The 24,271-nt window shown below is 51.3% G+C and overlaps 1 protein-coding gene across 2 annotated transcripts; it reads left to right on the top strand.

The window, feature by feature from the left end:
- Positions 1-66: 66 nt before the first annotated feature.
- Positions 67-24,271, top strand: Slc43a1 (solute carrier family 43 member 1). 2 transcript variants are annotated; one of them, XM_057755176.1, is made up of 15 exons: positions 67-335; positions 1,459-1,625; positions 9,882-10,059; positions 10,157-10,212; positions 10,325-10,401; positions 13,035-13,127; positions 14,663-14,796; positions 15,736-15,914; positions 17,143-17,289; positions 17,430-17,465; positions 17,583-17,736; positions 19,832-19,973; positions 20,376-20,449; positions 22,073-22,196; positions 23,592-24,271. In XM_057755176.1, exons 1-15 carry the CDS (start codon positions 220-222, stop codon positions 23,736-23,738), a joined length of 1,824 nt encoding a protein of 607 aa, XP_057611159.1. In that variant the 5' UTR covers positions 67-219; the 3' UTR covers positions 23,739-24,271. The 2 variants fall into 2 exon arrangements, with proteins under 2 accessions (XP_057611159.1, XP_057611160.1); XM_057755177.1 differs by lacking the exon at positions 67-335 and adding an exon at positions 1,013-1,120.

Below are 24,271 nucleotides of genomic sequence, written 5' to 3'. Positions count from 1 at the left end.
GGAACCCCCGCCCCCACCTTGGGGCGCCGCTCTGGACGCCTGTAAATACAACAATCAACTCGGCAGATCGGTAGTCCATGCCCTGGCTTCCCGGCTTCACGGCTCTGTGGCGCCCGGACTGTTCCCAGGTCTACCGCCTCTTTCGAGGGCGCAGACGAGGAGAGATCGGCAGGCTCCGAGGCCCGCTGGGTCTGGCACGCCCGGAAGACCCCCGCGTGGATGCGACTTGGCATTGGGATCCTGGGTCTCCGGCGATCCGGAGTGTGGGAGCGCCGCGGAGGCTCTGTGTTACCCCGGGTGTCAGCGGCTGCGGGAGGCAAGTTTGTCGGGGACAGGTGAGCAGTTGGTACAGCTCAAAGTTATCCAGCCACATTTGCAGGTCCCCTCGAAGCGACCGTTACCTGAGACACTGGGCATATTGTCCCCTCTGTCCGATCCCTTCATTCTTCTAGTCCACTCTGTTTAGAGCCACAGTTGTCACTTTGGGAAGAGACCTCCGGGAATCACTGAATCGAAAGCCCCATTTTACAGATGAGAAGCTTGACCACCCTCTGGAGAAGGGGCTAGCGTCTCCTTCCCCTTCGTCTTTCTAGCTTGCTGTTCCCTGTGTGTCCCCTCTCCGCGTGCCTGGGTCTCGCCTCCCTTGTTGGCGGTGGCGACCGCGGCCCGGGCGAACTCCGATTTCTTCGTTCCCTTTGGTAAACACACCCGCCCGCCAGCCATCCCATCCTCCGCCACTGTCCTTATAAAGTCTGCAGGCACAGGATTTCCTGCCGGAGCCGCAGCCCTCTCCCCGGGACCGAAGGGCTGGCGGGTTCCCAGGCGCTCGGCTGAGTGAGGGGCGCGCGAGGGGGCGCCACGGGGCCCGCCCAGGGTCTCCCTCCACGTGGCAACTTTGGGGTTGGCCCAGGAGACCAGAGGGACACGAGCGCCGGCTGTGGCGAGCGGGAGGAGTTTTTCTACCCGGAGGAGAGAAGGAGGAGTAGAATGAAAGGCGTAACAAGAATAGAGGGTCTCGGGCTAGCCCCAGACTTCCCTTTCCGCCTCCTGCCCGCTGCTGAGAGTCCAATCTGGCGCCAGAGGCTGGCTAGGCGTGGGTCAGCGGTGGCTACAGAGCACGGTCCGCCCCTTGCTGACTTTGGGAGACTTTGGGAACTTGGGGTTTGGCTCCAGGAGCGGGCTCTGTGCGCTCTGGCCCGGGTAGATGAGCCCGGCAGCGCGCCAGGAAGTTGCTTCGCTCTTTCTAGTTCCTGATAGTGCCCTGCGGGCCAGTGGCGCGTTCGCCCCTGGCACTGCCAGAGCGCGCGGAGCCAGCTCCGCAGCACCGGGCTCTATGGGACCCCCATGAGGGCTCCATCTCGGGTTGGCTCCGGGGGTCTCGGGAGCCACCATGATGGAGTACCCTTCTCAAGGGCCGCTAGGAAGCCCTTCTTCTCTCAGCGCTCTGTTTCTCTGCAGAGTCTCGGCCACCATGGCCCCCACGCTGAAGCAGGCGTACGGCAGGCGCTGGTGGATGGCTTGCACCGCTGTGCTGGAGAACCTCTTCTTCTCCGCGGTGCTCCTGGGCTGGGCCTCCCTGCTGATCATGCTCAAGAAGGAAGGCTTCTATTCCAGTCTGTGCCCAGGTATATCTGAGAAGGGTTTGGGGTTGGGAGTGAGGACCGCGAGGAACGGTAGAAGGAGGAGGTAGGAAGTTGGAAAACAAGGACAGGTGGTCAGGCGGAGACAAAGCAGGGCTGCCCAAGACTGTAACACTGGGCAAATAGGAATTGGACAGCCTCACTTCTTGACTTCTTCCAACTTCATGTGCCCACTCCGTTAGGATTCTTTGATTCAGTGGTCCCTGAATGCCGGTGTCCTGCTGGTCATCCGGGTCCTGAGACTGCCTTTGACAACCTCCAGTCTCTAGAGTAGTATGTAGATTCTTTGAAGTGCTGTACCTACGTGGATAAGAGTTAAACCCAGGTCTTTTGCATGCTAGCAAACATTGAGCGACATCACCAACACACAAGAGAGTTCTTGTGAGACCAAGCAGAGGCACACAAACGGGAGTATAAAGGACCTGCACTCTTGGCCTTTTCAGGACCTTTGAGTCCCGAGTTTTACAAATCACTCATTTGCATACAGTTAACAGCCCTATTTCCTCTAGAAGGGATATCGGTGGTGGATTTCTGGTTTCCTAGTCAATCAACTTGGTCTCGTGGAGTGGAAATCCTAAACTCTTTGAGAACAGTAACTGCAGCCAAAGCCTGCCTGCCAGCATCCGGGAGGTGGGGGATGGGGCGGGGCTCCTCACTTGGTGGCTAGGACTTGGTGGATATTTGTGGATATTTTTCTTTCCCGGATAGGAGGGTGCTGTGCTCAGCAAAGGAGCTGTGTGGGGGTGCGGTTTGGTGTGTCTCCCTCTGTCCCTTTTCCCGCCTCCGCCATGTTGTAGAGCAAGCATGGAAGGGATTTGGATCCCAGCTTCCACCTCATTTAACCAGTGAGTCCCTTACTTAGGGACATTAGTAATATCTGCCCGTTGGATGGCTGTGAGACTCAACAGTACTTGGCAACTGTAAACGTCCTTCTGGCTTCTCCTAGTTCCTCAGCTCAACCCATGCCTCATAGTTTATACTGAGAGTGGGGAAGGTCTGAAAGCCATCTCCTCGAGGGTGGAGATGGGAAGGTCGTCATATCTGTTCTTATTTGCAACACCAGCTATACCGTGGAGGCTGCCCCACCCCTGCCAAAGTTATCTCTAAGGAAGCAATGGGTTGCACCCAAGTATGGCACCCTGCCCCTGTGGTTGGCCCCAGTTACCGAGGGCTGGGACTGGAGATGAGGGAGTTAGCATCAGCCTAGGAAGTCAGGGTAGATCCCTTGAGGAGTAGGAAGACTGAGGTGGCATGATAGGCGTTCTGGGAGGGTTGAGAGGACCCAGTGAGAGGGAACCTTAGAGATGGAGAACCACCCCCACAAACTCAAATCCCCCCCCCCCCAGACTAGAGAGAACCTTTCTTTTATTACCTGGTGGCCTTGATGTCTGCTATAACCCATGCAGTGACTTCTTCCTGACTTCTGCACCTGGAGGTAGTAGGGTTTCACTAAGTTAACTCTACTGAAAATTACCTTGAACATTTTGGTGATGTTTGACATATTGATACATTCCAGTATTCATTACAATAGCCAATATTTACATTTCTACCACTCCCAAGACTTTTAAGGGCCTACAATTATATCTAAATCCCTTATTTAAAACATATAATATAAGTCAGATGGTGGTAGTGCATGCCTTTAACCCCAGCACTCGGGAGGCAGGGGCAGACTGATCTCTGTAAGTTTGAGGCCAGCCTGGTCTACATAGTGAGTTCCAGGGCAACCAAAGCTACACAGAGAAACCCTGTCTCTAAAAATCAAACCAAAACATACAATACAATAGGTTCTAGTGTATTCGGTCTCACATAGTCACTCCATTAATTAGAGCATTTACCTTATCACCCTTTACTCATTAGTAGCACCAGCCCCCCTGTTTTTTCCCCAGGCAACCACTTGTCTGCTTTCTGTTGTAGGTTGGCTGTGACGAATACCAGCTATACCTATTCAGAACATTTCCTATAAATGGAATCTTGTCTTTGTGGCTGGTTTCTTTCACTTTGCATAACGTCTTCTTGGTTTACCCTTTGTCCACGTACAAACTAAGCCTTTTTTTTTTATATAGCTAACTCTCCATCATGAGTACTGACGACTTTTCTTTGTTAGTTGATAGGCACCTGGGCTATTTCCACTTTTTGGGTTGTGAAGCCTAATACTCCTGTGCCTATGTATGTATGTATGTATGTATGTATTTATTTATTTATTTTTGGTTTTTCGAGACAGGGTTTCTCTGTGGTTTTGGAGCCTATCCTGGAACTAGCTCTTGTAGACCAGGCTGGCCTCGAACTCACAGAGATCCACCTGCCTCTGCCTCCCGAGTGCTGGGATTAAAGGCGTGCACCACCACCGCCCAGCTCTATGTATTTATTTTGGAGTGACTCGCTGGGTTATGAAGGTGACCTTAATGTGTTTCAAAAATTCTCGCCAGCAGCGTATGAGGGGTTCCAGTTTCTCCACATCCCCAATAGTGGTTGTTTCTAAGTAGTGTTATTTGCTTGTTTACTTATCTAGAGCTTGGACTCTGGGCCTTACGTGTGCTAAGCATATATACAGTCTGCCACTGAGCAGTCTTCCTAGTCCTGTCTTTCCCTTATTGAAGTGTAAGAGTTCTTTATATGTCTAAGTCATTTATGTAGTTTTCTTTTACTTCTTTCTTTTTTCTTTTTAAATGTTGGTGTTTTTCTTTTTGCGTATGTGTATCTGTTTCGAATGTTGTTAAAATCCTATTTGCCTATTTTTTTATTCTGCTACTCCATCCTGTTTAAGAAACCGTTGACTAAATTTCAGGTCACAAAAATATGCACCTGTGTTTTCTTAGTTTTGTGGTTTGGGCTCTTGCGTTTAGATCCTTGATCTTATGAGGTACCTACATGATGTTTTGAGTTGCTCAAAGGCGGGTGTGTGGTTGAGGCTGGTTGTTTGTGGTAAACTAAGTGAACGCTTGTCATTTTCTCCCAGAGCAGGTTTGTGCCTTTTTAGAAAGCAGCAGATAGCGCCTCTCCCCAGCTCCTCATTTCAGGGGCTCTGCAGGCTGGTGGATGGGATGGCGCATACCTCTGTTCTGTCTTGCTCATGCTGTCTGATCAGAAGCACCCCTTTCTGCTCCCTGGTGCCTCACCCATCGTGAGTCCTCGCTGACCTCTCTAGGAGACTCAGACTCACATCAACCCTCCTCCTCTTCTGGCCCTTGCAATCCTCTGTCCCCACTTCCATTAGGCATAGGGGTTGTGCGGTGGATGTAAATGGGCAGCACATGGCTGCTTGTTCTCTGCGCTTTCATTGATTGTGATTTTCTGTAATGGTCTTCACCTGCACAACTGTTGTTTTTCTTGCCACAGAATAACACGCGACTCAAAAGGTGCCCTTTAACAAACAGTTGAAGAACTCAGCAAATGCCAAGCTCATAACTGAGGTTGATATTAGTACAGGCTTTGGGGTTTCTTGGTCACACTGTGTGTTTTGGAGACCTTCCCCCCAATCTCTGGGGTGGGAGCTAATGGGTACGGTTACTTAAAATTTAGTCAGGGCCATCTCGGTTCATGATACACTAATAACAATAACAAAACAGTGCTGCAGTCATTAAATATTTACTCTCTGTTAGGTCTTCAGATCTCATTGTAAACCCCACTTTGGGGAGAGAAACCTGCACCTGGGGATGCTAAGCAATTCACCTAAGGTCACCCAGCTGGTAAGGAGGAGAACAAGGGCTGCGCCCTAGCAAGTGCGCAGCTGTGGGCTCCGCTCTCAATACCTCTAGGTGTGTGAGGAGGACACAGAGTGAGGATTCACTTCCGTTCTGAACAAAGAACTTCATTACAGAGCCTCATGAAATAGCTTGTATGTCCCAACCACCAATCGATGACGATTGTGTCCAGCTGGCTTAGTTGCTGTTCTATTGTTATAAAGAGACACCGTAACCAAGGTAACTTACAAAAGAAAGCCCTTAATTGGGGACCTGCTTATAGTTTAAGAGGGTGAGTTCCATGACCATTATGGCAGGGAGTAAGGCAGCAGGCAGGCAGGGCATTGGAGCAGTAGCTGAGAGCTCACATCTGACCCATAAGCAGGAGGCAGAGAGAGACAGGATAAGTCTGGCTGGAGTTTTGGAAACCTCTAAGTCCACCCCAAGTGATCCACCTCCTAACCCTTCCCAAGCTGATCTACCTACAGGGAAGCAAATATCTAAATACCATTCCCATTCAAACCACCACATTCTGCTGCCTGCCCCCTTGACTTAGGGCCACATCATAATACAAAATGCATTCAGTCCAACTTCAGAAGTCCCTGCTGTCTATAACAGTCTCTTCTGAGATTCAAGGCAGTCTCTTACCTGTAACCCCTGTTAACTCAAAAAGAAGATTACATACTTCCACATGCAATGGCACAGAATACTTATTGCCATTCCCAAAAGGAGGCAAGGGGCATGGTGAGGAGATACTGGACCAGAGCGAGACTGAAAGCCGGCAGGGCAAACTCCAAATCCCGTAACCTCATGCCGCTTACACAGGGCTCTTCCGATCTCCCGCCATCTTCCCTCTTTGTTGACTGTATCCTGCTTCTCTGTCTTGGGTTGGTTCCACTCCCTGTTGGCAGCTTTCCTTGGCAGACATCCCATCCATGGCTCGGGAATCTCCAACAGCTTGGGGTCTCCAATGCAGCCAGGCTTCCCTTTCATAGCTTTCATGAAATGCTCTCTCTGGGCCTCCAGGTAGAGACTTCCTAGCACGTGCTGGGGCTCAGTGACTTTCCTTAACAAAAGGGAATGATTCAGGGATGTATTTACCGCTAACCTTGAACCTCGGGCTTGAGACTGCCAAACTCTGCTGGGGCTGGAACCTGGCCCCCTCCTTAAATTACATTTGCATTCGGTGGCTTTGACTCCTTGGTGCTTTTTGGGCATCAGGCTCCTCAGGTCTTTTCCTTTCACAGGCTGCAGGACTAACTGGGTGGGGTCTCACTCTGAGGCGACCACTCCTTTTACTCCACTTAGCATCAGACCTGTCTTTAAACTTCTTATCCCTAACAGAGCACAGGCCTTGGCTCCAACATCACATTCCCAGTGCCATAGACAAGACTTAACCAGCTAGAACTTCGTCCTGAGGTATTCTGGTGGTGTGACTACATCACCAGCAGGAAAATAACATAAGGAGGCAAACATGGATTAGGAGACAAGGAAAACAGAATCATTTTCAGTTTGCTCTGCATGTATGGTCCTCAGCCCATCCTCAGATCCAGGGGTCTCGGGTCATTGTCCCCATTTCAGAGGTGGGACCGGGGCTCAGAGGATTTCAACAGCATAGCTAGTGAGGCCAGAATTTGACCAGAGGGGCATGCTTACCCATGATTTATTCCCCAGGGTCTCTCAGACATGATCATTTATTTACAACCCCCTTTGGAGTTCCTGTGTGGCTTAGTTACTGTTATTTAAAGTGTGATGTAACCTTGGGTTTGATGTTGTATACACATACACATATGTATATATATTCCTGAGAAATACATATATTCATGCATGTTTCTAATGCACAAGTAACTAATCACTGGAGCCTCAGAAGTCACTCCACATACTACCTAACCCCAATTTGAAAGGCCCTGTGATGTGCGTAGGTCACCCAGCTAACAGGGAGCAAACAAGAGCTGGAGCATAGAGGTGGAGACTCCTTTTCCTAGGTTGTCAACCCAGCAGCCTCACTTGCTCACTGGGTGCCTTCACGTTCCTCCTCTCATGCATCATCCATCTGTGAAAATGGGGCAGCTGGATGCCAGACTTATTCTGCTGTGCAGCTCCTGGACGCAAGTTCCTTAACCAGCCACTCAGAGTGATCGGGCTTCAGGAGCCAGCTCAGATTGAACTCTCAAGAAGTTGACTGATTAAACCAGAAAAAAAAAATTACATCTTAGCGGGCCTTGAGCAGCCATCAGCAGCCTGCTGGGCTGGGTACCTGGAGCGGGGTACACGTATTCACTGGCATTAGAAAATACTTGGGAAAGATTCCAAGCTGGCCTCTGGGACAGCTGGCATGGTGGTGTGACGAATATGTGCTGCTGGCTCTGGGTCACTGTCGGCCGTTGGGCGGCTGAGTGCTTTTGCCTCCAGGAGCCTCATCACCTGTAATACAAACCTCTGTATTAACTTTTTAGGGTTGTGATAAAGATAGAGTTTTGACCTGGCACAAAGTAGTTGTTTTCTGTGAATGCGTGGGATTACGTGGGAGGAAACTTGTCATTTGATGATGAAATTGTCTAACTCAGGGGCTATGGATTCAGCTACCGTGTAAGGGCAGGAGGATGGTTATTAATGAGGCCAGCAGGGCAGGTGTGAGGTAGCTAGCTAGCATCCAGGAGCTGTGAGACAGACATAAACCTGTTCAAAAGAGAACAGTCCTAGTGGAAGAGGAGGCCAGCAACAGCTAGATTTTTCTGGCGTTCTCTCCCTTCCTCCTCTCTCTTTCTTCCTCTCTTTTTACTATGTTGCTCAGATTGGCCCAGAACTCCTGGGCTCCAGCCATCTTGCCTCATCCTCCCAAGAAGCCAGGACTGTGGTTGCATCCCACCATGTCCAGCTGAGGTTCCCAAGTTCCTAAGAACTAGAAATCTGGATTTCTTTTTAACATGATGCTCAACCCAAGTTGCTGTCAGTCTAGCAAAACATGGGTAGAGAGAGAATCAGGTGGTGGTCACCCATTTGTGGCCTTTGGTCTGACTTCTCCTTCTGACTTCACAGTGCTGGGGAGTAATCAGAATACACCCATGTGGACAAACCCGGTGGAGAAGTAGGTGGCATTCTCAAAGATAGCGAAGGAAGGAGGTTAGCGTGAACCTCGAAGGCTGAGTGGTCGAACCCTTAAGTCCTTCCTCCAGGTGTCCTAGCCCTGGCCCTAGCCTCCCAAGGTAGTTGGTACTGCCCAAGGTAGTTCCTTTTCTGGTAGCCTGCTCTTCAGATCTGACCCATCTTTATGTTCTTTCTATGCTAACACACAGATCTCATTACCTACTGCTACCTGTAGGTTCTTTGACAGCTCGAGGTTACTTGAAGTCAGGGTCAAGGGCCACCCTCTTTCCCAGCACCCAGGCACAGCCATGTCCCTTCACAGAGATCACCACGTTTGTATTTTTAGTTAATGATCCCCCCCCCCCACCGAAGAATCTCACACATAGCTTAGGCTGGTTTGGAACTCACTATGTAGCTCAGGCTGACTGCAAGGCAATCCTGCTGCTTCACCCTCCTCAGGGCTGGGATTACATTCATGGGTCACCACAAACAGCCCCCCTCCCCTCTAAACAGCATCCATTCATCCCCTGTCTCAAACCTTTGCAGAACGTCCAATCTCAGGGTGTGATCTGGTGGATCTGTGTTCAACCTTATTGTCAGCTATTTCTGGAGCTCTGGAATGGGCCTCAGCCCTTTCCTCTGGGCCAGGAACTGTGCAGAAACTCTCCCTTGTCTCCAGCTGAGGCTGCTTGTTCTCTGCCCTTGTTAATAGACAAGGAGCCTGAGGCACCCACTGAGGGAGTCAGGTAGGCAGTAGGAATGGAGATCCTGTTTGGCCTGTCTCCTAGGTAATGCCTGTTTTCCCCTGGCAGCACAACCCAGAAACAGTTTGGAGGTAGCCAGCCACCTCATAGCTCAATGCACAGAGTTAAGTCAAGTCACCCTCTGTCCCCTCTCCTGGCCCTTTGCTTTACCTTGTACCAGTTCCCAAGTTCACAGCTGAAGGGCCCCGAAGGTCGCACTTTGGTCTCATGTTGGGGATGGGATGTTTTATTCATGGACCCTTGGGAGGTTGTTGTGACTCACAGGATCTGTGCAGAGCAGTGCCTGGAACACAGTTTAATGCTAGATAGTAAATGCTGATTACTGAATCCTAAACAGGACTAGCTGTTGCTATCAATATCACTTATTGAGGCTTCCCCTACTTTTTATGTGCATTCCTGTTACATGCGTTAGAGAACGAGCCCCCTATTTTGCCTCCTCATTTGGGGTGTTCTCCACCGGTGCTCCCCAGCGATTATCACAACCTGGTACACACTTGCTGTCCACGTTCTCAACTGAGCTCGTTGAAGCCTCGGATTGAGAATGTGTGTGGTTCTCTCTGGGCCAGATGCTAAACTGCTCTCACTCTTGGGCTCTTTTCCCACCCCAGACAGAACATGTGGGACTCCACGTTAACTCTAGGAACCTCTGGTTAGTTCAGGCCGAGGCTTCAATCTGTTGCGCGCGCTGAGTCCTCCCATCCTCCCCTCAGTCGAGAACAGGACCAACACCACCCAAGATGAACCGCACCAGTGGCCGAGCTGTGACCAGCAGGACAAGATGCTCAATCTGGGTTTCACCATTGGCTCCTTCCTGCTAAGTGCTACCACACTGCCTCTGGGGATTCTCATGGACCGTTTTGGGCCCCGGCCCCTGCGCTTGGTGGGCAGGTGAGGTGGCTGGATTGTGGGGAGATGCCGGGCCAGAAAGATGATGCAGGGGATGGGAGGCTAATAAGTTATACCACACTTTTCTGTGTCCTTACAGTGCCTGCTTTGCCGCATCCTGCACCCTTATGGCCTTGGCCTCTCGGGACACTAGCGGTGAGCGGTCTGCCGAGCTGTCTGCCGTCTCTAGAATTGGTGGGGATCAAGGTGGGCTTTGACTCTATGGCTCCACAAATGCCCTCATCTGTCCTTCTTTCTCTCTTCCCAGTTCTGTCTCCGTTGATATTCCTGGCACTATCCCTGAATGGGTTTGCTGGCATCTGCCTAACGTTTACCTCACTCACTGTGAGTATGACGGACATGTCCTGGCAGCCATCCAGGCACCTGGGAGTGGGCGGGGTTAGATGTGAGTGAAGGGTGGCTGGAGAGGCTGATTGGCAGTTAAGACCATTTGCTGTTCTTGCAAAGGACCAGAGTTTGGTTGCCAGCCCACCCTAAGTCCTGCAGCTCCCAACTGCCTTTAAGTCGAGCACTAGAGAAACTGATAACCCTCTTCTGGTCTCCAAGGGGACCACACACATGGCGCACACACAGATACACGCATACGCGTAAATAAAAATAACTGCAGAATCTGCCGAGCGAGAGGATGACTAGTAGCCAGATCAAGTGCCTGCGTGTCAAACCGTGCAGGTGGGGAGCTAACGGGAGGCACAGAGCTGTGCGTGGGTGAGGCTCTGTGTGTGTGTGCTGAGTCCATGAGCGTTGGTCGAGCTCTGTTCCTGCACGGAGTCTACAGTACAAACAGGACTATGTCCTCCTCTCCCAGAAGCTTCCATATGGGGCTTAGGGAGGGGTGGAACAGAATAAGCAAGCACACTAATAAATCATGTCAACAGCCATAACTACTGGGAAGAAAACTCAGCTGCATCAAGTGGTCGTGGGGTTGAAGGAGCAGCTTAGCCGCGTGGACCTTTTGCCACATTCTGGGGAGTGTGTGAAAGAGCTTGAGAGGAAACAGGCATGTGCGAGGTTGTACTCGTGTGAATTTACAAATAGTTAACTAGTTTTGACCCGCTTTCGTGTGACCCCGCCTATCACGTATCTGTGTGAGTTTGTTTTACCGTATTTATTTGTGGATGTCTGTGGATATACGGGTTAAAAGTTTAGCAGGGTGGCGGTGAGAAAGAAGAGGCCCCGTTGGGCCGTTTCTGGTTGTTTATCTCTGATGCGGCCAAACTGGATGTTTTGGCCCAATTTCTCATCCCAGCAGCTGCTTTTAACTGCAGCTGGGGACACATTTCACAACTTTCAAGGAAGCTGATCCCTTCCGATCCACCCTCTGTGCAGCAACCCCTTCCCGCTGTGCAAACTGACTCCGGTCTCTAAGTCTCTTCTGGGGCTGGAGCCGGAGGCTTGACCTGGACCCTGCCCTGGGTTGTGGAGGGGATTGGAGGGCCAGCCAGTCTGCGCTCCTCTTCCGGTCATCCCCTCATCTCCAGCCAATGGTATGGCCTGGCGCCTGCCACACCCCGCCTCTCCGCTTGTTGCCCTGACCCTGACCTGTTGCTGTTTCAGGCCAGCAGTAGGCGCTAACTAAGGCAAATTGGCCAATCAGCTACCTCCTGGGTGAGCCTTTGGTTAGCTAGACTGAGGCTGAACCTCTTCGAGGGACAGGGATCTAAGTCTTAGCATCTTTCCCTTGCGTCATTGGCAGGGAGCATGGCAGAGAGAGCGCGCTAGTGAAACCTCTGCTCTAATGGGAGTTGCTTGGCCTCTCCTTACTTTATTCTCTTGGGATCGAGGATAACTCCTTTCTCTGTTTAAATATTTTACTTCCCATCGCTGTTTGAGGTTCCTTGACTGAGCCATTGTTCTTGTAACCTCTGTATGACATCTAAGGTCCCGTCCAGCTATGTTGTCTCCTAACCCTGGAAGTCAGTGGGATTAAGAGAGGAGGATACAGATGATCTTGAGGACTTCACCTTCCCTTTCTTGGAGGGCCTGGCACACTGTTAGTGAGCAGAACATTTCACCATCAATTAATTCATTACTAGTGGGTGTTCTAGGGCACCAAAGCTCCTACCAATTCATCCTTGCCTTTCTGGCCTTTCCCTGATTTATCCTGGCAAAGCAGAGCCTGCAGGCTGTGGTATTTGGGCCCCAAGACCCAAGGTCGCCTTTGTGTTATAGGGTCATCCACAGACACAGCCTCGATGGGAGGAAGTCTTTAAGGCTGAACTTGAGTCTTCAGTTTTCTCGTGTTAGAAACAAGTCGGCTTACATCAGTGTTTCTTTTTTTTCTTCTTTTTTTTTTTTTTTTGGTTTTTTGAGACAGGGTTTCTCTGTGGCTTTGGAGCCTGTCCTGGAACTAGCTCTTGTAGACCAGGCTGGTCTCGAACTCACAGAGATCTGCCTGCCTCTGCCTCCCAAGTGCTGGGATTAAAGGCGTGCGCCACCACTGCCCGGTTACATCAGTGTTTCTTTTTAAAAAAAAACTTATTTGTTTATGTCACATATATGTTTTGTTTACGTTCATGTCAGTGCATGCAATATACATCCCTAGTGATCTGCAGAGGCCAGAAGAGGCTATCAGATCTCTAGAAGGGGAATTATGGACAATTAGCAACTGTGTGGGTATTGAAAGTTGAACTCAGTGAGCTCTCCTGCCCCTAGATCAGGGTTTCTTCTCACCTGATCCTGGGGGTTATCCAGGGGTCACTGAATAAAGGGGTCCCCTGGATAAAATCCCTGGGCAATTCTAGGAAGAGACAAAGTTAAAACTTCTCTCTAGGGATATTTCCGGAACTTTTTTAGGTGCCCAAGGACTTTTCTATAGGTCTTCTGGGGCCGCCCTTCCTGGAGTGCTCTTTGAGAAATGCCAGACTGGAGCTCCGAGCTTTTCTGTGGAGTGCTGAGACAGGGGAGACTGGCATGATATTAGCGTATCACCAGCTCACAGAGTTGCTCCTCTCCTTCAGCTGCCCAACATGTTCGGAAACTTGCGATCCACATTCATGGCCCTTATGATTGGTTCCTATGCGTCTTCGGCCATCACGTTTCCTGGAATCAAGGTATGGAACCTTTGGTAGGGCTGGGCTATCATTTTCCTTCTTTCACTGTGCGTGCATGTGTATGTGTATGCGTGTGTTTTTGTGTGTGTGCGTCTGTGCATGTGTGTGCACAGGTGTCTGTATGTTTGTGTGTGTGCATGTCTGCGTGTGTTTGCGTGCCTGTGCGTGTGTGCATGTATGTACGTGTGTGTGCGTGTCTGTGTGTGTGTACGCGCGTGTGTGTTACAGTTGGACTCACTCATGCTTGTGCATGTGGCAGCTAGAGGTTGATATGGGGTCTCCTTCTGTCACTCTCTGTCTTGTTTTCTAAGACAGAATTTCTCACTGAACAAAGCACTTACGGTTTCAGCTAGACTAGCAGGCCAGGAAGTCCTCTGGGGTCTGTGTGTTCCCACACCACAGCCGCAGCCCACACTGGGTTGCAGGTGTGTGCAGCCACACTCTGCTTTTACATGTATGATGGAGCCCCAAACTTTACCTGCTGAACCATTTCCTTCATCCCCTGAGCTGTCTGTCTGCCTCGACACCAGAATTGGACGGGGCTGGGTGAGTGGTGCTTTTATATAGAGGAGGCCATATATTTGGGCTGTATCTCCCTGCTGGAGAGGCTGAGTAACTTAGTCTAAGGTCACAAGGCAAGTCTGCCAGAGTAGATCCTGGTCAGGCCAGCCTGATGGGCCTGGGAGCTGGAGGCCTGAGCTTTAAGCTTGGAGCCTGCTGGAGGCCTCTGCTTCCTCCTAGGTCAAGTTTGTCCAAGCACCCTTTCCACCGGATTAGAGTTGACTTGAAGAGTTATTTTGTTAGTTTTGTGGGCATAGGAGTCCTATGTTATCCCTACATGCTTAAGAGATGCTGTTTATTGAAGCTTTGTCTTGCCCCCAGAAGGAAGGGCACAAGGCCCAAATTCCAGGAAGAGTGGAGGTTTCTCCCACACAGTGACCAGAGCTCTCTATGGGGGCTGTCAGGGAAAACAATGAGAAACAATTCTCTTATCAGAGGGGCCGTCCCATCTGTACTAGATCCCAGCCCATGCAGAACCTGTTTGTTCCGGGGTAGAAACTTGCTGGATTACCCCACCTCTCTACTGCCCGTGCACCTGTGTGCACTTGGGAGCCCTGAGATAAGGCTTCTCAGGTTTGATTTGCCTCTCCGTGAGGAAATGGGCTAGCTAAACCCAGAACACTAATTTCCCTGTGCATATGATAGGAAACATTATTTTTGAGCAAAAAGTGAGCATTTCTGAGGAGTCATGGGCATGTTCTGAGATTTCCCAGGCACGTTGAGGGAGTGGCGGACACCTTCAGTGCTTTGTAAGGATAATTCCATGCCCCCTTAGTGGAGCTCAGGTAAAGGAAGGGATGGGACAGCGGACTTTCTGGGTCTGACTTTCAATTTCTTGCTTTGGTTTCTCCGCCTGCACATTGGGTATAAGGAATGGGATGGAAGGGACCTTGGAGGCCCCAGTCCTCCAAGGGTTCTGCCTCTGTGGGGCCCGAGCAAGCTGGCTTCCTCCATGGCCTGTCCTTCCCCAACAGCTGATCTACGATGCTGGAGTGTCCTTCATGGTCATCATGTTCACTTGGTCTGGCCTGGCCTGTCTTATCTTTCTGAACTGTGCTCTCAACTGGCCCGCAGAAGCCTTTCCTGCCCCCGAGGAAGTTGATTACACGTGAGAGGCTGGGAGAGGAGGTTGGAGTGTGACTTGGATTCCTGTCCCCTGCCCCCTGCAGTAGAGGGTTGAGGGCAGGGCCATGAGGATGTCATCGACAGAACCAGCTTTCCCCTTGCACTTGGACTTCAAATTCGGTTTTGCAAATGGCCTCAGACTTCCCAGATCTGCTTCTGCATCCGATCCACGGGCTTGCGGGTGTTTATTTGTTTTTTTTTTTTTTTTTTTTTTTTTTATAGTAGAGCTGGTCCATAGTAGGTAGTGAACAAATGCTTTGTTATTGATGATAATCACTTCTCTGACTTTGGAGGAGAAGGTCAGAGTGGGAGACTCCACTCCCACCCCTGAATTAGTGTTAAGTGTCCCATGGACCCAAACAAGACACTGCCATGCTGCCAATTTAGCATACTGCTTTTTGTGGGGGCAAGCTGCATGCCAGCCTCTTCCAGTCCCCTTTCAGTTAACAGACAGCAGGAGGAGGTGCTGCAGAACCTAGCTCAGAAGGTAATAGTCACACAGCTGACATTATTGAGACCTGCTATCTGCCATACTGTGTGCTGACTGCCAAGTGGCTATGGGATGGAAATGCTGTTATTAACGCCATTAATGACAAACTGACTCGCTAAAGGTTCTAGCCTTGAAAAGAGGTGAGGCGAAGTTTGGATGGGACCTGGCTGAGCCGGTGTCTAAAGCTGCTATGCCACCTCCTCCATAAAAATAGACCAAGAGGAAAACACTCATCTGCCCTTCGGTTTCTGGATATCTGTATAAGCAGGTGCCCAAGCCAGGCTCTGAGCAAAGAGATGGGGGTAGCAATCAGAGCTTATTTCTAGGAATGTCAGTGTTAGATAAAGAGGTGTTTATCTTGGACAGGCTGAGACGGTTGAAGTTTGGCTTTGCACGACTAGCTCTCATATGCTCTTATCTGACCGTTGGCAGGAAGAAGATCAAACTCATTGGGCTAGCCTTGGACCATAAGGTTACAGGTGACCGCTTCTACACCCATGTAACCATTGTGGGCCAGCGGCTGAGCCAGAAGGCCCCCAGCCTGGAGGAGGGGGCTGATGCATTTATTTCATCCCAGGATATCTCTGGCACTTCAGAAAAACATCACGAGAGTGAGTGTCTGGTCAGGTTTCTAGCTTAGGGGGGCAGGTAGGGTGCATCCTCAACCCTCTTCCGTCTTCACAACACCCTTTGTGAATGTAGATATGGGAGCCAAAGCTCAATGAGACCAGGGAAACTCAGATTCGGGGTACCCTGCTGGATCCTCTGGATGAGGATAGGAGCAGCTTCCAGTACAGGGAAAACCTCCTAACCTGTGAGGCAGCTGAGTTTCTGCTCACCACTGAGTTGTAATCAATCTCCCAGCCAAGTCAGAGCTCTGAGACAGTGCCTTCCATGTCCGGCATTCCTACACCCCCTGCTGGCCATAGGAAGAGCTGCACCAACCTGAAGTTCACTTCCAAATGTGCTTTAGCTCCCTGTGGGGCTCAGTGACTGGGGGTGGAGCATCGACCTTGGAGTGCAAGCTTGAGTCTTGCTTTCCTTGTGTGCCATCAACATTGGTCCTCACCCTCTCCTTCCTCATCTCTGAAACCATCACCCAACAGGGAGGTTTGTTATGAGGACCAGAAGACTTACTGGGCAATACAAGCTCTTCATATGGTGCAGGATGGGTCCAGCCATAAGATTTATCATCTCCATTGCTCAACCTTACAGGAGGATGATTAAGAGTAGGAGACTGAGCCGGGTGGGGGTGGTGCATGCCTGTAATCTCAGCACTGGGAGGCAGAGGCAGGTGGAGCTTTGTGAGTTCAAGACCAGGCCAGCCTGGTCTACAAAGTGAGTTCCAGGCAATCAGGACTGTTACATAGAGAAACCCTGTTTCAAAAAAACAGAGAGAGAGAGAGAGAGAGAGAGAGAGAGAGAGAGAGAGAGAGAGAGAGAAGAGAGAAGAGAGAGAGAGAAGAGCCAAGTCGCCCTGCCATTTCAGGCCTGCGAGCTGAGGCCAACCATTTATCTGCCTGGGCAGCAGTTTCCTCGCCTGTGACATGTGGGAAAGCCTGTCTCAAAAAGGGGAAATTTTTGATTTGCTAAAATAAAGCTTGTCACATATGTGGCTCAGAGCAGCTGCTTCATAGATGTTGGAAGCCTTTAGGTCACCTAACTGTGTTCCTCGGAGGCTATCACGGAGCTTAGCATGATAGTGCGCCCCAACCTTTTGTCCCTCAAAAAGCTTGTTCCTCTCTAGAGTCCCACAGTCACCATCTTAGCACTGCTAGACCTATGTAAGCTGGGAAACAGAAAGTCTGGGGGCTTGACGCTTGCCCACTGTCTCCCCAGAGTCTGTTCCCTTTCGCAAGAGCCTCTGCTCCCCCATTTTCCTGTGGAGCCTCGTCACCATGTGTATGACCCAGCTTCGGGTCATATTCTACATGGCTGCCATGAACAAGATACTGGAGTTCCTTGTGACTGGTGGCCGGGAGCATGGTGAGGCTCTCCTCTCCGGAAAGCCTGCGGGGGATGGGGTGCGGGGGCTAGGAGGGGGTGTGGGAGGTGGGGGAGGGGGGGCGGGACTGGAGGGCCGGTTGGCTCAGCTTTCCTTCACCATGTCTTTCCTCTCCCCACAGAGCAGAATGAGCAAAGACAAAAGGTGGAAGAGACAGGTAGGGAGATGTCCCATGTCCCATTCCTTGGGGGTCAGAGGGAAGCTGTTGGAGCCTCCGCTGGGGGTCGGGGGCTGAGCTGCTGGCGTCCTGACCCCTGCTTCTGTTCTTGCCCAGTTGAGTTCTACTCCTCCATCTTCGGAGTCATGCAGCTGCTGTGTCTTCTCACCTGCCCCCTCATTGGCTACATCATGGACTGGCGCATCAAGGACTGTGTGGACGATCCGACCGAGGGCGCCCTGCATGAGGGTGCCTCCTCCGGAGATCCCAGGTGACCCACAGGAGCCCAGGCAGCTGCTTTCCTTTCCTCCAGGCTTGGGCATATAGCATCCCACGTCATTTTCCTAGGAGGTCCGAGACAGCACTTCCCTGTCTTGCAGATAGGGAAACAGGCTCGAGGAGGCTTGGCCTGTTTGGCATAAGGATGCCTCTAGGTGTGGACTGGGAAGATGCTAGGCACTTTGCGTCATTTCAGTCTCTAGCAGGTGAGTTCCTCATGGACCCTCATGGACCGTTATGGGCAGACGAAGATGCTGAGACCTGGGGTGTACCACTAAGTAACCAGCCCGAGATCACACAACAGGATCCTGAACCAGTGTCCTAAAGCTCACATTCCTAAGCTTGTTTGAGGGTGGAGACTTATGCCTGTCATCCAAGAAGGAGGCTGAGACTGGAGGTTGCTATAATTTGAGGCCATCCTGGGCTACATCGTCGTCTTTTGCCTACTTAGGCTACTGAACGAGGCCCTGTTTGAAAACAAAGGCTAGGAAAAGGGAGGACTGGCCTATCAGTTGTCCATGGCTGTGGAATGCACAGCCCTGTCTCCAAACAACAAATGTTGACTCTTCCCTACAGCCGCTGAGGGTACGGAGTCTGGGCATGCCCTAGCATGAGGGACCTGTCCTGGACTTTCTCGTGAGGCTGTGTTCTGTCTTCCTGCCAGAGCTGTGCCATCCGAACCCGTCTGTGTCTGGATTGGAGAACTGCTCCTGGGTTTGCTTGTGTAACTCGGCATGAAGTTCAGGGCCTTCCAATGTGGCTTGGATTAGGGACACTTTGGGTATGGAAGGTGGCTTCCTGACAGAGTTCTGAGAAAGGGGAGAGCTGTTGTGTCTTCTGATACAGTCTGAGTGGTAACTGCCATCATTTCTGTCATCGTCTGTGGTCACAGAGTGAGCCTGGTGTCGTAGAGGAAGGCCCGGGGTTACCATGGGCATCTTGCTGGCTGAAGACTGAAACTGGATCTTGAACTCAGAACTCCTGACTTTTTTTTCCCCTGAGAATGTGGGAGGGGGGACTAGGAGAAAAGCACCCGAGGATGGACCCAGTGGCTTCCCTTTGTTTCCTAGGCTCCTGCCTTCTCTCTTTACCTTCCGCTCTTGACATGTCAAGGCTCATTTGCAGAGGCCACCCTAGACAGATGGGCAGTCTGCACTCATCCCAGCCTGCTGTCCTTCTTTCCTGAGCTGGCCCAGAGCTCTTGGTCATGCCAAGAAGTGGGAGATTGCTGGGGAGTCAAGCCAAGCTGTGCCCAGAGTGGCACCTGCTTCAGTTCAGGCCGATGGGGAAGATGGTATGGGGAATCCCTTCTCCATCTTCCTGCCAATTCCTGGGTTTCTTTCTAGACATCCTGCATTCTGGGGGTGGGCCTGTAGATTTACACCCCCTCCATTTGTTGCTTGTCTAGTCATTTGTTGCTTGTCTAGTCACACTTATGAAGAAGAAATAGCTTTCTTTTTTCCAAGTGTGCGTGTGCAGGCATGAGTGTGCACTTGCACATAGAGGCCAGAGGGAGTGTGCACTTGCACATGGAGGCCAGAGGGAGTGTGCACTTGCACATGGAGGTCAGAGGGAGTGTGCACTTGCACGTGGAGGCAAGAGGACAACCTTGGCTGTTGGTCCTCAGGTGCTGCCCATGCTGGCTTTGTTTTTGGCATAGGTTCTCCCTGGAGGTTGCCCCGTAGGCTAGACTGGCTGGCAAATGAGGTCCAGGGTCCCACCTACTCCACCTCCCCAACAGTGAGTTTTCAGGTACTTCCACTTAACCCAGATTTATTTTTAGACACAGGCTAGCACTCATGTAGACCAGGCTGGCCTTGAGTTCACAGCGCTCCACCTACCTCTGCCTCCTGAGTGCCAGGATTGAAGTGTATGCTATACCATTTTTTAATGGGATTTAAGGGTTAGAACTCAGATTCTTATGTGTGCAAGGCAAGCACTTCACTGACTCTAGACAGAGAAACGGTTTTCTGCTTTGGTTGCTTTCCAAACTCTGCAGGCACACCAGCAGGGCTTGGGGCCAGGCTGGTACCAAGGAGCTTCCAGGAGTTCCAGGCAGCAACCAGTGACTTGCCTGCTCTTTTCAGGGATGGGACTACCACCAAGTTCACCAGACCACGCTACCGAAAGATCCAAAAGCTCACCAATGCCATCAACGCCTTCACCCTGACCAACATTCTGCTTGTGGGCTTTGGCGTCATCTGCCTCATCAGCAACCTACACCTGCAGGTACCTGCTTTTCTCCACTCCTCCGTTTCTAGAGCGTCCCTGGTGGGGATGCTCTACCAGGGCCTGAATACTCCAGAAGCATCCTCTTTTCAGGTCTGCTTCCTGGGTTCTCCAGGAAGCCTGTCTTGTAGATTATGTTGGTGGAGGTTGGGTCAACATTATGTTGGTGGAGGTTGGGTCAAGATTATGTTGGTGGGGGTTGGGTCAAGACTATGCTGGTGGGGGTTGGGTCAAGATTATGTTGGTGGGGGTTGTGTCAAGATCATGTTGGTGGGTGTTGGGTCAAGATTGTGTTGGTGGGGGTCGGGTCAGGGTAGAACTGTGTAAGTGGACCAGCAAAGCCCATGTCCCTCTCCTCTCTGCCTTGATCTTTCTGACTGTCTTCTCTCTCTTGGGTTTTAGTTGGTGGCCTTTGTCCTGCACACCGTAGTTCGTGGTTTCTTCCACTCGGCCTGCGGAGGTCTCTATGCTGCCGTGTGAGTCACATGGACCACGTTGCCTTCTGGAGCTTTGCCTGAACAGTTAGGGATTCTTAGCCAGAGCTGAAAGGGCTCCAACTTCCTCCAAAGCAGTCTTTTTCCTGGCCTTTCTTCGTCTGTGAGATGGAAAGTGATCATGGAAAGTCTTTGTATCTCATGGTGGGAGCTCAGTGAACACAGAGAGTCTATTCACAGAGACACCAAAATTATGATGTCTTTCTCAAAGAAAAGGGGAAAGTCTGGTCTGATGAACTTTTTGGCCCTGAGCCTGGGTGGAAGCCTCCTTCCCCGGGCCTGTCTTGTAGAGATTTCTTATGGCGTCCCAATGAACAATGCTGGTTTCCTTCTCTCCTCAAGCCAACTGCAAGGTGCTGTTGAAAGAGTTCTCTGCACGGATCATGTCACATGGTGTCCTTTCCCTGGAAGGTTCTGGGTGGGTGCTTGGCTACACTTCCTTGTAGCCGTCTCAGCAGAGGGCAGCCCCTTTCCTTCACTGTTCCAGCCAGTGCCTCTCAGTTGCCTTTGAGGTCTTCTCTCGGGAGGATCATCTGCAGGGTATTTGCCATCCTTTGGCCGTCCTTTGGGCTCCACCCTTCACAGGTCCCGCCTCTGCTCCCCGCCCCTCCCCCCCCCCCCCCCCCCCGCCCACCCTGACTGCCTCAGTGACATTCCAGCCCACTCTCATCTCAAGCATGGATCATTGCAAGGCTGCATCACCTCTAGCTGCTGCCTTCCCCATTTTGCCTTTTGTTTGTTTTTGTTTTTTGGTTTTTTTTTTGAGACTGGGTTTCCCTGTGTAACCCTGGTCATCCTGAATCTCGCTCTGTAGACTAGGCTGCTTTTAACACAGACTAGCTCACTAGGTAGGACCACTACTCTTCACGTGACTTGTGGTTTCCCGTCTCCTCTTGCTCAGAGTAGGGCCAAAGTTCCCAAAGATCTGGGTCCAGGGTCTCTTGCCCTTTCCCTTTCCCTGTCTCCCTGTCTCTCTGCTTCAGCTTCAAGGTCAACTTGTAAACAAACCCTAAGTATGTTCCTATCTGACTCTTCCTCCAGCTACCTGCAAGGTTTATGGTTTTCCCTCCCCAGCTTCTCTGGGGGCACATCTATCTGTCTCCTTGGTGTGACTGCCTCTGGCCGCCTCATCTATATTTGCAAGCCCCTGGACCCGGTTCTCCACTTCTCCATTCAGCTTTCCTGCTTAGCTCTTAGCATTAACATGCTATGCATTTGTCTTGCTTATACCACCGCTACAGCTACAAGATATCTGTCTGGTTTATGCTTTTCTCCAGCGCTTAGAACAGTGTCTGCACGTAGGAGAAGCTCAGTAAACATTTATGAAAAGAATAACATAAAAAACCCAGTGAGGCTTGTCCTCTCCCTGCTGGTGGAGGAAGTGGGGCACAGAGAGGTTGACCACACAGACAAGGTAATTGAACTCAGCCTGCTGGTTCTGAAGTGACACAGACCCTGGAGGGTAGGGACCCAAGGGTACACGTAGACTTGAATTCTTCAAGGAACATTCTTCCTGGCCAACACAGAGTGATGTCTGGGGAGGGAGCAGGGTGGGTGCGGGGCTAAGAGGGGGTCCTGCCTCTGATTCTTGGCTGTCCCCCTCAGGTTCCCGTCCAATCACTTCGGGACACTGACAGGCCTTCAGTCCCTCATCAGTGCCGTGTTTGCTCTGCTGCAGCAGCTGCTCTTCATGGCCATGGTGGGACCTCTGCATGGAGACCCCTTCTGGGTGAGAGCTCAGGGGACACTTCCTAGTACTGGGGAAGGGGCGGGGCTGGAATGTGCTAGAACCCCTCCTGGCATCTCAGCCAGCAGGTGCCTTGGAAATCCCTAATGTGGGCTTGTCAGGATGCCTGTTCATCAGAATCTTCCCAGCCTCTGGTCAGCCTCTCTCTCGATCTGGTGCCCAGAGTCTGATTTTGTTCTATTTCATTTTTCAAAAAACTTTGTCATGTGTGTGGTAAGCATGCATGAGCATACACATGCTTGAGTGTATGTGTGCACACGTGTGTGGAAGCCCCAGATTGACCCTGGGAGCCCTCCTTGGCCATGCTGCCCCTTATATTCACTGATGCAGGGTCTCTTAGTTGAACTCAGAGCTTAGCAATGTGGGTTACCTAGTTTTCTCCAGAGAACTAGAAGAGAGGTGGACCACCTGTCTCACTCAGCATGTATATAGATCCGGGGGATCCGAACTCTGGTCCTCGTTTATGTGCTGAAAGAGCTTTTTCCACCACTCTATCTCCCCAGCCCCAGGATTTGTTTTATTAGGTCCCAGTTAAGTTGTGTGCTGGCCTGGTCATAGCCCTGGGGACTGCACTCCGGTACCTCTCTGCCCTTTCACGCAGACTCGATGCTGTCATTCTCTCTCAGTACTCTCTGAACAGGCTCGGAATGCTCAGTGGCAGGTGCCTACCCCTGATCAGGCACCGCTGTAGTCGTCAAGGCCCTTCCTTGCAGAATTCTCACCCACCTGACCCTGGCTTCTGCTTGTGGGGCACCCAACCATGGGCCCTTCTTCTGAAAGAACTGTGACAAGTTACCCTCCCCCCGACTTGCTGAGCGGTTGCTGTGCCAAGCATGGCGGCCTTTTCTTTTTCTTCTCACTTAGTCTTTGCCACAGTAGACCCGTGAAGGGGGTACTCAGCTGAGATGAGAGTCTTCGCCCAAAGTCACACATGAGTCAGGGAGTAGCCTGTGATTCCTGGGAGCTCGTGAAGGTCACAGTCCTGGGCGTGGCAGATCATCTGTGCTCCAGGCTGGCTAGATATCCACCCTGGTTCCTTTGACCGTGCCAAAGACACTCTAGTGGGATCTTACTAGCGGGCGTGAGCCAGGCTTCTGGTGCATAGATTCCTCCACTCCAGAGAGTGTGGCATCATGGGGCGTGACTGTCACCCCCTAGACGTCAGTGTTCTCTCCTCAGCCCCTTTGCTGACCATCTGAGATGCTGGTGAAGGAGTCACCACACCTACCTGCTGGATCTGGCCACATTTCTTCTGTTCTGAACCCGGAGTATAGATGGCTGCCCTGTCTTCCATGTTGGGTGTCTCAGGCAGGTCTCTGAAGAGGATGCACCCTGCTAGTCCTAATTTGGCTTTGTTCTTCTTTCCACGCTCCGAAGGTGAATCTGGGCCTCCTGATTCTCTCGTTCCTGGGATTCCTTCTGCCCTCCTACCTCTTCTACTACCGGTCCCGTCTCCAGAGACAGTATGCCGCCAGTTTGCCAGACCCACAGAAGGTGCTCAATGATTCCAAGGTGGCTACATAGACTCCCGAGGCTGAGGGACTCGGGTGACCGGCAACCAAGGCTTGATAAAGCAGAGGGAATGCCCCAGTGGCTTTCTGCCCACATCGTGTGAGCGGAGCCAAGGGGCCGAGGATTTCTAAATACTAAGAGAGTTCTATTTTTGTAGGGCTTTGCAAAAAGGGAAACAAAACAAAAAAACAGCTCTTAAAAATATTCTCCAAAGCAAGCTGTCTATGAACGGAAGGCAGTGTCTATTCCAGTGTTATTGGGCCATCTTCTTGGACTGGAAGAAACCAGAGTGGGGGGGGGGCTGCCCTTTCTCCACGTTTGTCCCAGGAGCCTCTGTGGCATTGCCTTCTGAAGACTCACGGGATCGGTGAACAGACTATCCTAAAATTCCAGCTGCCAAGTGTGCACACATCCCCCTATGCACACGCACAGGCAACCTCTCCTGCAGGAGAGACTGATGTGCTCGCTGTGTCCCCCTCAGGTGTGAGGGCTGGAGGGCGGGTCCCTCCCTGGTGCTGTTTCTTACAGGTCTTAGAGGAAATAAA

This window comes from Chionomys nivalis, chromosome 22 (assembly GCF_950005125.1).
Source record: "Chionomys nivalis chromosome 22, mChiNiv1.1, whole genome shotgun sequence".
Taxonomy (NCBI): domain Eukaryota; kingdom Metazoa; phylum Chordata; class Mammalia; order Rodentia; family Cricetidae; genus Chionomys; species Chionomys nivalis.
The sequence above is the reverse complement of the archived record's forward strand: the minus strand, read 5'-3'. Positions and strand labels throughout refer to the sequence as shown.

Excerpts from the sequence above, each read along its gene's own strand:
- Slc43a1 (XM_057755176.1), top strand. The coding sequence starts at position 220 with ATGCGACTTGGCATTGGGATCCTGGGTCTCCGGCGATCCGGAGTGTGG. Across the intron at positions 1,626-9,881 it reads CTATTCCAGTCTGTGCCCAG|TCGAGAACAGGACCAACACC; the intron begins GTATATCTGAGA and ends TCCTCCCCTCAG. Across the intron at positions 19,974-20,375 it reads TCAGCAACCTACACCTGCAG|TTGGTGGCCTTTGTCCTGCA; the intron begins GTACCTGCTTTT and ends CTTGGGTTTTAG.